Raw genomic sequence first — 15010 nt, forward strand, 5'->3', positions numbered from 1 at the left:
TTTTTTTTTTTAGTTCAGATAATTACTTCATGGGTTATTGCCCGTGATCAGTTGTTACTGTGTTGTAATTAATACTTGGACTATAGTTAACAAGGACATGTGTTTCGTTGCCTGGCAACTTTTTTTTTCTCTCTCTCTTTCGTTAGATAGCCACTTATTATTTAATATCTTTATATTTGTAGGTTGAGAGGGACATTATGATATGGAATAACAAACGTTATGAAAGTAAACCTTTATTAGTGAAATCCTCTGAAGACAGCCTCACAGCCAGGCATAAAAGATGGTTCTCACAGTTTTATTCTAAAAATAGTAAGAGGTTTACATTCCAAAGGGACAAGCTAGATTGGTAGTGGTAATTTATAAAACAAATGACCGCATATACGCGGTACCCTTACAAAGATGTGTGATATGAACAAAAAGCGTTATAAAAAAAACCTGTCAAACAGAGATATAAAGCCATTGACGTTATAAGCGTCATATATGTGACGTTTTCAGATGTATGACGTGTTATAAAGCCATTGACGTTATAAGCATCACATACGTTAACCATATTTGACGTTTTCAGTATATGTCTAACGTGTTATAAAGCTATTGACGTTATAAGCGTCACATACGTTAACCGTGTGACGTTTTCAATATGCCTGACGTGTTATAATGCCATTGACGTTAGAAGCGTCATATACGTTAACCATAATGGTTATAATAGACGTTTTGGGTATATGCCTGGTGTGTTATATATAAATTTTCTGTGTGCGAAAGAGCAAGATATATTTCCGATTATTGTTTTGTTCCAAATGCGCATGTGTTGATACTTTCAAAATGTGAATATTTTTTGCTAAAAAGTTCTGCTATGCTTAGTTTTATTGTATATACTAAATCTTCCGCTAATGTCAATAAAGCCAATCCCACACTAATCGATTTTTGTCGGATTGCTTAGATTGTTTGATTGGGCTTCAAATCCTAATTTCTCCGTCACGTATTAATCAGTATTTTCTTTTTACATGCAATTAAGCTGATATTTATATTACATGCTAAACTTCCGCTTATTGCAATAAAGGCAACCCCACACTAAACGATTTTTGTCGGATTGCACAGATTATATGATTAGGCTTTATTTTTTATCGTCAAATTCTAAATTCATCGTCACGCATTATTCAGTGTTTCGATTGTCTACCACAGTGGTTCTCAACCTTTTTTTTTAGCCAACGGCACACCTTGGAACGCATGAAACAATAGCGGCACACCTGGCTAAAAATATATGAAAACTATTTGAATTTTACAAAATAAAAACATGGTAAGTCCGACGGAATACAACCGTAGACACAGACTAGTCATAGACACATAGAATGACACAAACTAAATAAAGAAAAACACAGCTATGAAATTATCAGTAGACACCAGTGAATACTCATTTGGGATCACGTGGTTTTTTTTTCACATTTTCTTAGTGTGCCGTTCAAAATTTCGCGGCACACTTAGGAAGATCTCATGGCACACCTGTGTGCCGCGGCACACTGGTTGAGAATCACTGGTCTACCACAACAGCGGAAATATCACGTGAAAAAAAAAAGATCGTGTACATGTAGTGTGTGCGGTGTATTGTAGCTCATAATCATTGTCGTCGTTACTCTTTGGATAATGTAAATGAATTCCGATTAACAATGAATTCCATACTGTATTCATTAATTGTGGCTTCCAATAATTATTTAAACCTAAAGGGTTCACAGCAGAATTTCTTTTATGTTTTAAGTTGTATAGTGTATCTATTCTTCAAGTTCAAAGGGGAGTAACCCAGTGACGTAAATATAAGAATATATTTATTTTCTAGATACTGTGTTAAATATTATACCTATGTTAAAGATACATTATGTAAGATTTAAATCTGCCTATTTCTGGCCTTTTTTGGCTTCAAATGTTATATATATTAATAATATTTAGACATTTTATTCACATTCACATGCAATCTTCTAGGCCATCAGATGGCAATGCTATATTGAATGGGTTAAAACCCAATCGCTATTTAATAATTTAACGTTAAAATGGATAATCGCGATGTTTGTTATCGTAGCAATATATGTTACTTGACAATCGAGACTATATTTTGAAAAAAATCAACCACTCATAACTTCGCACAGAATGAAGTAATTTTACCGAAATTATCAATATATTCATTTTTCATTATCAACTGTTATAGTAAGAACGGCCAGTTCTTTATCCAACTCTTACATAATGTATCTTTACATATATACTGACGTTTAATATTAAACAGATAATAAGAAGTATTTTTGTGATTGTCTTCAAAATGGATGTTAATAATAGTATGGCTAGAATATAAAACAGCTGATATTTAAAAAATGTTATTTTTACGTGATTATACTGAGAGTATGTTTTTTATCTTTTAATATTTCACGTAATTAAAAATGCGACGTTTCGACATTACATATAGTGAATGAAAAACATGTAGTCTTTCGGTCTATTTACATGTGCAAGAAAATGGCCCATTTATAAAACGCAGACCATGGATCATTTAGGGTTTATTTTTGATACGATTCTGATGCTTTGTTAATGAATTTATATTTCTATTCCTGTATGTATCTTGTAAATTTATATGTTCGATACTAAGAAAGGGTTCGTAGGGTAATGAACAGTGCCCCTTTTAGACTGTGGTTATTGTTGTATTTTGAATATAGTTATGTATGGAAGATAGTTCCAATTTCTGATAAGCATCAAACGACAGTCGTATTATTGTGGTTTTCATAAAGCGTTACAATACACTATAACACATACTTGTCGACAATAGCTACTATTGTATTTGGTCAACGTTTCGAAGAGTATTGTCTCAACAAACTTCATAACGTAGAAGACATAATTTAATTAAAGATTATATATATAACAATTTCGTTTCGTTTATTTTATTATGACGTGCTGATATCAAAAATAAAACGAAACGCAATTTACATAGTATTGTGATCAGATTGATATAGAGAGTGCTTGTATACTGTTTCCAAGCACCTGTTTACATTTATAATAAACCGTTTCTACTTAATATTTTTAGAGTTTTTTTTTCTGTATATATAAAGGTTGTTATACTGTTGTTATTGGTTATTGATTGATTTGTGTAATGTTTAATTATTTCACCTTCTTTAAGTGTATTTGCTTTTATTATTTGAGATATTCGTCCATACCATCTTCCAGTTAAGTATTTCATGATATTGATTTATCAACAAGGCACAATAAGAGTATATGCTCAAACAAGATCCCGGGGTGGTTGGGATTATCGAGACAAAATGGGTAAATTTGATAGGCGCCATTTTAGGTATAGCAACTTTAAAGGGTGTGTAGCTCTATTTTTTTAAACCTTGAAATAGACATAAATGGTTATAAAAGCACATATTAATGTAATATGAATGTATGTAAAGAGATTTATATTCAATTTTTGAAAGAAATATTGTAATTTCTAATCAATTACGTTCGGTGAAATACGTGAACAGTTCAAATTGAACGGCAGTCGTTTACGCCTGCTTACTACATTCTACACGTTTTTTAAATTATTATTTTGTCGTTTGTGAATCAGCCTTTACTAATTACCTTCACATTGTGTTGTAGGATATGTTTTTATTTGTTCATTTACAAATGGCACACGAAGCCATAGAATGCACGACTCGTGTACTGATTATAAAATGTTAATTGTGTCTTAAATATTGGATAATAGGATCCTATAGTTTCACAGCACGATAACAACATCAATATTGATAGAAATTGATCAATACTGAATTTTAATTCGTGTTTTTAATTTCGAATATTAAAGAAAATATAATATATTGATTTTTTTAGCTCTACTGTTATTTAAAACAATTAAAGGCAATCGTTATTGTGCTAAAATCTGTTATTACTGTGTTTGTATTCTCTTTTGATCAAATTGAGTTAGAGACTTAACTCCTTTAAATAGACTTACCTCCCTTGGAAGATGGTTCTCTTGTTAAAACTTACATATTGACGAGAATAGATAGTTTAAATATTAGATTGTAATTATTTTTATGTAAAGTGTTTACTACATTTAATCAAATTGAGTTAGAGACTTTTAAATAGACTTACCTCCCTTGGTAGATGGTTCTATTGTAAAAACTTACATATTGACGAGAATATTAGATTGTAATTATTTTATGTAGAGTGTTTTACTATTTATGTGAAAATGATGAAATATTTGTATAAAGTATGTATGTAAATTATTTTGGAATAATTGTTAATATTTTGTAGAGACATATATGGCACTGATCTACAACAATTAAATCTGATAAAGACTTCAGCCATTTATGTTTGACTTATCAATCAGGGAATATTACTACTGAAGAGAGGGAGGGTGAGAGAGAGAGAGAGAGAGAGAGAGAGAGAGAGAGAGAGAGAAAGAGAGAGAGAGATGGGGTTTAAGTCCACTCGACACAAACTAGGTCATTTACATATGGTTCAATTTTATTTCAATAATTCGCTTGAGCGTAGGGGTCCTTAGCAGTGGGAAGAAACCGGAGGACCCGGAGAAAACCCACGAGGTTGGACAGGCGACCCTACTCCTTGTCACGTACAACCGGGGATTCGATACCACGCCAGTTGACTCAATGACAGGCCTTATGATACAGCACGCACGTGCTAACCATTCGGCCATCCAACCCCCCTGAGAGAGAGAGAGAGAGTTAACGTTCAGTCCAAAACTAGGTTATTTCGGGGTCAACATATGGTTCAATTTAATTTAAATAATACGCTTGTGCACAGGGGGCTTTAGCAGAGGAAGGAAACTGTAGCACCCGGGGAAAATCCACGAGGATGGACAGGCGACCCTACTCCTTGTCACATACAAGCGTGGAAACGAAACCATGCCACTCGACTTCATGACAGACTTTATGATCCAGCGCGCATGCGTTAACCATTAGTTCCCCCCCCCTCTGAATCAAGGTTTTTAGTTGCATTCGAACGACTAGACGCTGTACCTTGCCAGGCTATCCATCCTGCAATCGGAGAAACTTCATCCAACACCGGGAGCTAACCCGAGACTCCTGCTTATTAAACCAATACCTTACTCACCGAACAACCGCGGCTCCCAAACAAAAATGAGTTCAGCACGTTTAAATAGGCTAAATAATATGTCCATTTGATAAAAACTTCTTCCATTTTTTCGATATGAACGTCTAACTCGGAATAACGAATACATCGTTTCAACTTTCCGGGTGGGGGTATATAGAGTTTGTATTCGTTGGTTGCAGTGATGTTTTCTGCGGCTTATACAAACGAAAACTTTGTATAAATGTTGGGCCAGGCAAATAGGCAAGAAGTCAACGCTAGATGATATAGTGGGCTGCATCCATTTAAACAAATAAGGAGTTGTCTCCCATTAAATTCTAGGTCAAGTTCTTTTCGTTGATAACACAAATATGGCTGAGTTAGGTAGTGTAGCCGGTAAAGTTGTCCTTATAACAGGTAAGTGTGGTCTATATTCATGACATTTCCTGCTTGCTTCAAATATTTTAGAATAAATTGTGTCTATTATCACAAACAAGACAAATTGTTATTATCAACAAGTGTGACATTGCACCGACGCGTGTGTCCAACATGTATGGAAGCCTATAACCGTAAAGTAATAATCAAGCGCAGATAACAGGCCTACAAAACAAAGTAGCCCCTGGGGTGAAAGCGATCGCAAAACTCTTCTGTAATATCAACACCATTTTCCACCCCTAGAGAAAAGCAATTCCAACCTAACTGACCACCCTGGCGTTCCAATGTTTGTACCATATAATCTGTTAATTAGGGCGTCAACCATAATGCCAATCAACAAAATTAAATGAAATTTTGTTGATGTTTAACGTCCTACTGTTTGCTCCGACTGGGATAATGGAGACCGGCATACGCCATACAGTGACCTATGAGGACAATTTGCCCGGGCAACGACACTACGGCCTACTCTGATATCGAATTCCATCTCCCAAGGGATCTTTTACGTGCACGCCAATGTGTACACGAGACGTCGGTTTTTCGTCCCATCCGAACGACTAGACAGCTGTCCTTGTCAGGCCCTCCATCCTGCGCCACCAACAAGGGGAAACCACGTCGGAAAATCCCGATGAACTTTCTCGGCCAATGCCGGTATCGAATACGCGACCTCCAGGTAAGCGAGCCAGCGTCTTATCCAGCGTGGCTTCCATGCCAATTAACATGTCCCGACATTACGACTGATTACTGTGACTGTAGAAATCCCAATTGAATCTTTCATAATAATAACTAAATGCAAATTGATACATTAGATTTTAAATGAATTTGTTCTGCTTACTTTATAATTGGTACATTTCATTTTAAATGTGTTTGCTTACTTTATAATTGGTACATTTGATTTTAAATGAATTTGATGTGCTTACTTTATAAGGTGCCAGTTCGGGTATAGGTGAAGGTACAGCGTTATATTTAGCTAGAGCAAAATGTCGCCTGTCCCTCACTGGTAGAAAATTGGAAAGATTGCAAGAGGTCAGCAAAAAATGTCAGGAACTCGGATTACCTGAAAAAGACGTAAGTTAGGGTTTGGTAATATTCTATTTACTATGGTGGTCTATTCCAGTCGCCTTCGTGTCCAAAAGGGTCGACGACTTGCGTCGCTTTTCAGGCAAAAACGAGGTCGCGCGTTGGCTGTTATTTCATTTTTGGTGTATGCGTATCAAAGAGGATTTTGAACGAGGAACTGGTTGCATACACTTAGTAGGCTAATAATTTTCTTTTTGGTCTTTCGGCGATGCTCTTCTAAAACCATCTAATTCACGTAAGATCGCCATGAAACTTGCTATCGTAAACTCGATCGTACAGCTAAATTTATCATCTTTACCGGTACATGTTTTGTATAAGAAATGATACTAGTATCTGGAAGAACTCAATGGGTAGTTTTTCTTGATCAGTTTTATAGTGTCTTTTAAATGCTTCCATTACTTACAAACTAATAAATATGCTACAACCCTTGTAGACTGTCGGGCGACTTAGCTGTTGTTGGCGAATGTTTTTGTTTCCAGGCAACCTATATTTATAAGTGTTTTGTAGATATTTATCATAGTAGGCGATATGGAGAAAGATGGCGATATAAAGAATATATTAGATAAAACAGTTGAATATTTTGGGAAGTTGGATTCCTTGGTAAGTTGAAATCTCCATACGTTAAAAATTAACATGCAATTGTTAAATGTATATTCATAAGATTCAGTCATCAGACGTGTTTAAACATACATTATGCAAGAGCTAAATCTGCTTATTGCAGGTCTTTGTTTAGGCCTGAAATGTTATCTAAATTATTAATTAGACATAAATTAACTTATCCAGACCATAACCTGCGATATTTACTGGATTAGGATCCGATCGGCTTGTCTACGCACATTCATGATTAAATCAAGAATTGGATAATCGAGACTATGTATTTTATCGTATCGACTTTAGTAATGATGATCGAGGCTAGGCCCAAAATTCAATCGCTAAATTCTCGGTTCACAGCTGATCAATTTGACCGACATTTTCAGAAAATTCCCTTTACGTTATCTAGTTTTTAACTATTATAGTGAGCACTGTCAGCTCTTTATCTAATCTCCTATAATGCATCTTTAAACTGTACACAAATCATGGCGTAACTGTTGACATGGTTTTTAATGGTATTACTTCAAAAGCCTAAACGAAGACTTTATATTAAAAATAAGACTTTATAGGTTTATGTTCTGCAACGAGTGGGCTAATAAAAACGCCATACAGTGTGCTATTGGGGGGGGGGATTTTGCCTGGACAGCGGCACTACGGCCTACTTTTTACGTGCACGCCAATGTCTAGACGGGACCTCGGGTTTTCATCCCACCCGAACGACTATACGTTGTACCTTGTCGGGCCCTTCGTCGTGCCAACGTCTTACTCACTGAGTCACCACGGTCCCCTAACTCAAAGCACTAATTTAAGAAGTTACATTGAAGTAATCATAATAGCATACGGAAATGGAAATGAAATGGAATGGGGTTTAACGTCCTACTGTTCTACTATACACGGGCTAATGAAGACGGGTATACGCCATACCGTGTGCTATGAGGGAAATTATGCCCGGATAGCGGCACTACGGCCTACTCTTATATCGAATTCCAACTGTCAAGGGATCTTTTATGTGCTCGCCAATGTGTACTATACACGGGACCTCGTTTTTTTGTGCCATCCGAACGACTAGACAGCTGTCCTTGTCAGGCCCTCCGTACTGCATCACTGACAAGGGGGGGGGGGCACGTCGGAAAATCTGGATGAACTTTCCCGGCCAATGAAGAGGTCGAACACCCGACCACCAGAATAGCATACGGATTACTGGGTTAAGAGTTAGAATTGTGTCGTGAATTCTGCTCCATAACGTTAACAATAATTTTGACTAACAGGTTAATAATGCTGGAGGTGGAACCTATGTTAAAACAATGGACACATCATTAGCTGTATTCGATAATACAATGGCAGTTAACGTACGAGCTCCATTTTACCTGACCCAACTCGCAGTTCCTTATTTAATTAAAACTCAAGGTAAACATCTTTCTTCATCCCTTGGTACCTGCACAACTTAACCCTCGCACAGCTTGGTTCCATTTATGCTCAACAGAATTATCACTCGTCAGGACTGGATTAACCATTAAGCAAAATATTTAATTTGAACATTAATTAGGAACTCTTAATGAGTTTTATTTTATTGTTTTCTGTCGTTTCTTACTGCTACCCTCTTTGTCTCAATATATTATGACGTGTATAAATCTCAAAAATACTCTAACCGCGTGCTTGACGGATTGTTTATGGTTTAATATTGTTTATATTGTGAATTGTATACTATAATGGGGAAACCAAAATCTTCTAAGTCCTTGACGGATTGTTTATTATTGTTTATATTTTGAATTGTATTTAATATTGTTTATGTTTTGAATTGTATTTAATATTGTTTATGTTTTGAATTGTATTTAATATTGTTTATGTTTTGAATTGTATACTATTGGAGGCACCAAAATCTTCTATGTGGTTAGGGCCCTGTCACTCGAACTACAATCTAGAAGCTTGGTTTCATTTATGCAGATTGATTATTAAGGAAAGAACCACTGTTCTGGATTGTTCGCGAAATGTCAGAATATATACAGCCATATATTTTCGTAAACTAAAATGTCGGCAAATCAACTTAACAGGGCAGATAAGTTGCGTTTCATAAAATCATTTGACTCTAAGATGTCAAAAAATTGGGTTTAAATTGTGACGAATTGTGTGATTAAAATGTTTTTCACGATTTCGTATTACCCCTTTTTTTCAGGCAGTATTATAAATATATCAAGCATATCAGGCCAGAGAGCGGTTAGTATGCAGAAACTTAAAATAGTTTAAGAAATGAAATGAAATGAAATGTGGTTTAACGTCCTTCTGTTCTGTTCGAACTGGGCTAATGAGGACGGGCATATGCCTACAGTTGGCTATGCGAGAAATTTTGCTCAGACAGCCGCGGTACAGTCTACTCTAACATCGACTTCAAACTGCCAAGGGATCTTTGACGTACACGCCAATGTGTACACCGGATCTTGATTTTTCGCCCCATCCGAACGACTAGACAGCTGTCCTTGTCAAGCCCTCCGTTCCGCACGCCGGAAAATCCCGATGAACTCTCTCGGCCAACAGCAGGAGCAATTCCTCGACCTCCAGTTTAAGTACTTACGTTTGAAAACTACGGTGATCCCTATTAATCTTTTTTCTTATCTCGGATTCTCAAACATTTTGGTTTCAATGCTCCCCGAGAAGGTTTTGGGACTATCGTTATTTTATTTTCCCCATACACCATGTGCCCTTTATTTCGGAGAGTCCGATTTGTCGTGGCTTTGATTTGTAGACGCAAAAAGTCCACCCAAACTATGTTGATGTCTCATCACGCAGGTTTATAATTTAGTTTCAGGGAGCCACGGCCTATTGTATGAGCAAAGCAGCACTCGACCATTTTTCTAGAATTTTAGCCATGGGTAATAATGACGTATTAAAGAAACACTATGTTTTTGATTTTATTTTGTAGAACAATTTATTTCATTCAATAGAACTAGCTAAAGATAAAGAGACAATCTATTTTATTTTATAGAACTAGTTAAGGATAAAGCAACAATATATTTTATTTTATAGAACTAGCTAAAGATAAATTTTATTTAATAGAACTAGCTAAAGATAAAGGAAGAATATATTTTATTTTATAGAACTAACTAAAGATAAAGATCTGTTTTATTTTATTTTACAGAACTAGCTAAAGATAAAGTACGAGTTAATATAGTCAGGTAATATTTGATATCTGATAAATAATAAATCAATCACCAATTGATATATTGTGATAGGAATACTACACTATCTGATTATGGTAATTAATTATACGTGACATTAATTTGTGATCCATATCTCGGCTATAACGTGATCCTTCAAACTAGCCTATAATGGCCAGTAGAGACACAAGTAGCGGGGAAATAAAGAACCGCAGTTACTTTTTTACGCGACCTATAACTTGTACCAAATTCCCCAAAATGTCTCTGCCATCTACCTTCTACTTACAACTATAGGCTCTATATCAATGAACGGAAGTATTTCAGACAGACCATTTTGAAACCGCATATAATTATTAACAGTGCATCAATTGACTACCCTTAAAAAGACGCAATTAAACTTTAATACAAAGAGGTGAAGGTTTAAGATCAGTTTGGACACTCTCTCCATGTTTTGACAATATAATCAGTACGATTCATAGTTGATGTCTTTATACAGTAATAAAATATTGGTCATCGTTTTAGTCCAGGCGTTATTATAACAGATTTCCAGAAGAGAGCTGGTATGAGTGATGAGAGATACGTAACGGTAAGATATCAATCCATAAAATATCCTTGTTTAAATAATATTTAAACAATGTTTTTGTTTAAACAATGTTTTTGTTTAAAATTTTCTTATTTAAATAATATTCCTGTTTAAATAATATTAAAATAATAGTCTTGTTTAAGTAATATTTAAATAATATTCTTGTTTAAATAATATCACCTCGTATCCTTGGTTAAATAATATTACTCTTTATCTTTTTTAATATATTAACCGACCCGGTATTCTTGTTTAAACAATATCACCCACTCAGTATTCTTGTTTAAATAATATCACCCACCCGGTATTCCTGGTTAAACAAATCATCCATTCGGTATTCTTGTTTAGATAATATTACCCACCCGGTATTCTTGTTTAAATAATATCACCCACCCGGCCTTCCTGTTTAAACAATATTACCCACCCGGTATTCCTGTTTAAATAATATTACCCACCCGGTATTCTTGTTTAAATAATATCACCCACCCGATATTCCTGTTTAAATAATATCACCCACTCAGTATTGTTGTTTAAATAATGTCACCTCGTATACCCGTTTAAATTAAATAATCTTCTATTCTTTATTAAAAAAATATCACCCTGTATTCTTTTTTATATAATAACATGTCGTATTCTTGTTTATATAATATCACATCGTTTTATGGTTTTAATAATACCACCTGTCGGTATTCTTGTTTAAAAACACATTATGCAAGAGCTAAATCTGTCTATTGCAGGTCTTTCTTTAGGCCTGAAATGTTATCTAAATTATTAATTAGACATTAATTAACCTATCCAGACCATAATCAACTCTAGATGGTTATGCTAGCCTGCGATATTTACTGGAATGCAACCCGATGTGCTGCTCAACGCTCAATGATGATTAAATCAAAAAATGGATAATCGAGACTTGGTTTTTTTATCAACCGACTTTAGTAATGATGATTATGAGCCGATTTACTGCATAACTTTCCTTCACGATTTAACGATTAAATGGATAATCGAGACTATGCTGTTTAGTAATGATGATCGAGGCTAGGCGAAAATTTCAAAGTGGATCAATTTGAATGAAATTTTCAGCAAATTGCCTTTACCTTATCTAGTTTTTAACTATTATAGTGAGAACTGTCAGCTCTTTATTTAATCTCCCATACTGTGTCTTTAAATAATATCAAACTTATATTCTTGTTTAAACAGGCATGCTATATTTAGTGGATTTGAAAACATTTTGTGATGGATAATTTAACGTAATTTGGGAGAGAGAGAGAGAGAGAGAGAGAGAGAGAGAGAGAGAGAGATGGGGTTTAACGTCCACTCGACACAAACTAGGTCATTTAGGGACTAACATATGGTTTAATTTTATTTCAATAATTCGCTTGCGCGTAGGAGTCTTTAGCAGTTGTAGGAAACCGGAGGACCCGGAGAAAAGTCACGAGGTTGGACAGGCGACCCTACTCCTTGTCACGTACAACCAGGGATTCGAAACCAACGTACTTTGGATAATCGAGACTTTGTTTATTATCGTACCAACGTTAGTAATGACGACCGAGGCTGGCCTAAATTTGAATCGCTAATGATTGAAATTTTCAGCATACTCTGTTTTCATTATCTTTTTTTAAACTGTTATAGCGAGAAATGTCAATCCATTATCTAATGCCCCTTTAGATAATATTATCTTATATTATTTTGCCATTAGACTTTAAATACTGAAAACAGAATCCCGTAATTAGAACTATTCAAAATTGACTGAGTTTACTTGATAGTGAAAGTGTTTATCTCGGTGTATTCCCACGACGGCGCCGTTACAGAGTGTTAATCCTTCCCACGAAGGCGCAGATATGGACTTGTCGGCTTTCGTTTGAAGAGAGACATGTTGTTATTAGGACCCAATTAACGGGGTTAAAGATTTTATGAATAACTATGTTGACTCAAAATTGACAACTAATGATGAAAATCATCATATCATCCAAGTATTCAATATGAATCTTAAATCACCAAGATTCATAAATTTGCCCAAATCCAAAGCCAGTTCCAGGAATTAAAAAGAAGACACAAAAAAGAGGAATTAACTTTAGTCGAGTATTTAGACATTGTGCCTTATTTGGTGAAATTAAATTAATTTGTTTTTATTTCTTAAAGTCATATTCCAAATATGTTAAAATGTTAGTTATTTAGTCACATTGGGGATTATGAAAATATAAATTTTTATCATAACAATCTATAACTCCATTGTTACATTATTAATCCATTTTAATCCCTGAAAGCTGGATTCCCACGAAGGCGTCGAAAACGACTTCCTTTAATCCGTTACGGTCAATAACTGCGCCATCGTGGGAATAAACCTTTATCTCTATCTTAATCTTACCTTTTTTTTGTTTAAGTATTTGCAGGAACAAGATCGCCTACAACCATTAGGTGGCCCTGGAACACCGGAACAAGTAGCCAAGATTATCAAGTTCCTGATATCAGATGAGTCAGGTTTCGTTACTGGAGAAAATATCCATGCTGATGGTGGAAGACATGTTTTAGCTCCCCAATAAACAACCTTGGTTGAAAACCTTACTGATATTTCCAATAAAAACATATGATTAGTACGATATATAAACTTGATTTCTATAATAACATTATGATTATAATGTTCACAATAGCTATTGCTAATGGCGGAAGAAATGCTTTAGCCCCCCCCCCCTCCAAACACCACCAATGAACAACTTCGTATTAAAAGGATTAAAAGGTTACTGATGATATTTCAAAATATTCATGTTGATGGCAATAAATGGTTACTGATATTTCAAATTATAAATTAAAATATATTGGTTGTTTTATAGCCCAAGTTTTCATATGGTCGTCATGAATTCTACGTGTTCGATCCCTGCATTAGCCGAGAAAGTTCATCCCTATTTTCCGGCGTGGTTTCCCCTTGTCAGTGATGCAGGACGGAGGGCCTGACAAGGACAGCTGTCTAGTCCCTCGGATGAGACGAAAAACCGAGGTCCCGTGTAAACATTGGAATGCACGTAAAAGATCCCTTGGCAGTTGGAATTCGATATAAGAGTAGGCGATAGTGGCGCTGCCCGGGCAAAATTTCCCTCATAGCACAATGTATGGCGTATTCCCGTCTTCATTAGCCCAGTATAGGAGCAGAACAGCAGGACGTTAAACCCCATTTCATTTCATTTCATGAGGGGGGGCAGTAACGACATCCATAGTTACGTCCTTTTGTTATCAATAGTGTCGTCCTTTCATGACCTCAATGCTACACTCCAAATTTGAAGTAAATCCGGGTAAGACGCTGGCTCGCTAGCCTGGAGGTCGGGTGTTCGATCCCTGCATTGGCCGAGAAAGTTCATCTAGATTTTCCGCGTATTTCTCCCCTGTCAGTGATGCAGGACGGAGGGGGTGACAAGAACAGCTGTTTAGTCGTTCGGATGGGACGAAAACCAAGGTCCCGTGTACACAATGGCGTGCATGTAAAAGATGCCTTGACAGTTGGAATTCGATATAAGAGTAGGCCGTAGTGCCGCTGTCCGGGCAAAATTTCCCTCATAGCACACTGTATGGCGTATGCCCGTCTGCATTAGCCCAGTTCGGAGCAAAACAGTAGGACGTTCAGAGGAGGGGTGCTCGACTGCCTTCCCGAATTGACAGAATTGCAATCGAGTGACGCAGAATACAGTCCTGTCACAGTTCTGCTAGGCACGACAATGGAGGTGGTGTGAGTAGAATCGTGACGTAATTAAAAACGGAGAATATGTTTCAGCTGTCAGAGTTTAATTAATAAATTTTCTCATTCAGTCGGCGCATGCGCTGTAGCCCCAAATACCCTTTTCACTTCTGCAACGTTCAGTCGAGTAACGCCAAGGATTTCGGCAAAGGGGGCGGGGGCGGGTAGCTCCGGAACGAAAGGTTGCAGTAAGCTCAATATTGATGGGCTCGTCATCGCATGAACCTAATGTATCACACCAAATCTAAAAAGGATCTGTCAAATACTGTGGGCTTTTTCGCATTTACAGAGTTTTTGGGTAAAAGGGCATAACTCTGGAACGAAAGCTTGCGGAACGCTGATTGTCAATAGAATTCATCCTCTCATGACAAATCAGGACCGCTGGGATAGTGACAGGCA

The 15010-nt window shown here is 36.2% G+C and overlaps 2 protein-coding genes across 2 annotated transcripts in view; both read left to right on the forward strand.

Moving 5' to 3' along the window:
• Positions 1-4306, forward strand: part of LOC126814563 (cholesterol 7-desaturase nvd) — a 59658-nt gene extending 55352 nt beyond the window's left edge. The window contains exon 6 of the mRNA XM_050539814.2: positions 183-4306. Within this exon, the coding sequence (XP_050395771.1) occupies positions 183-350 (168 nt within the window). The 3' untranslated portion in view covers positions 351-4306. The remainder of the gene's footprint in view (positions 1-182) is intronic.
• Positions 4307-5375: 1069 nt separating this feature from the next.
• Positions 5376-13576, forward strand: LOC126814695 (3-oxoacyl-[acyl-carrier-protein] reductase FabG). The gene is made up of 9 exons (XM_050540035.2): positions 5376-5469; positions 6413-6552; positions 7072-7164; positions 8424-8562; positions 9329-9369; positions 9953-10022; positions 10289-10325; positions 10830-10893; positions 13269-13576. The coding sequence occupies exons 1-9, from the start codon at positions 5424-5426 to the stop codon at positions 13425-13427; spliced, it is 789 nt and encodes a 262-aa protein (XP_050395992.2). The 5' UTR covers positions 5376-5423; the 3' UTR covers positions 13428-13576.
• Positions 13577-15010: the final 1434 nt, after the last annotated feature.

This window comes from Patella vulgata, chromosome 1 (assembly GCF_932274485.2).
Source record: "Patella vulgata chromosome 1, xgPatVulg1.2, whole genome shotgun sequence".
NCBI lineage: Eukaryota > Metazoa > Mollusca > Gastropoda > Patellidae > Patella > Patella vulgata.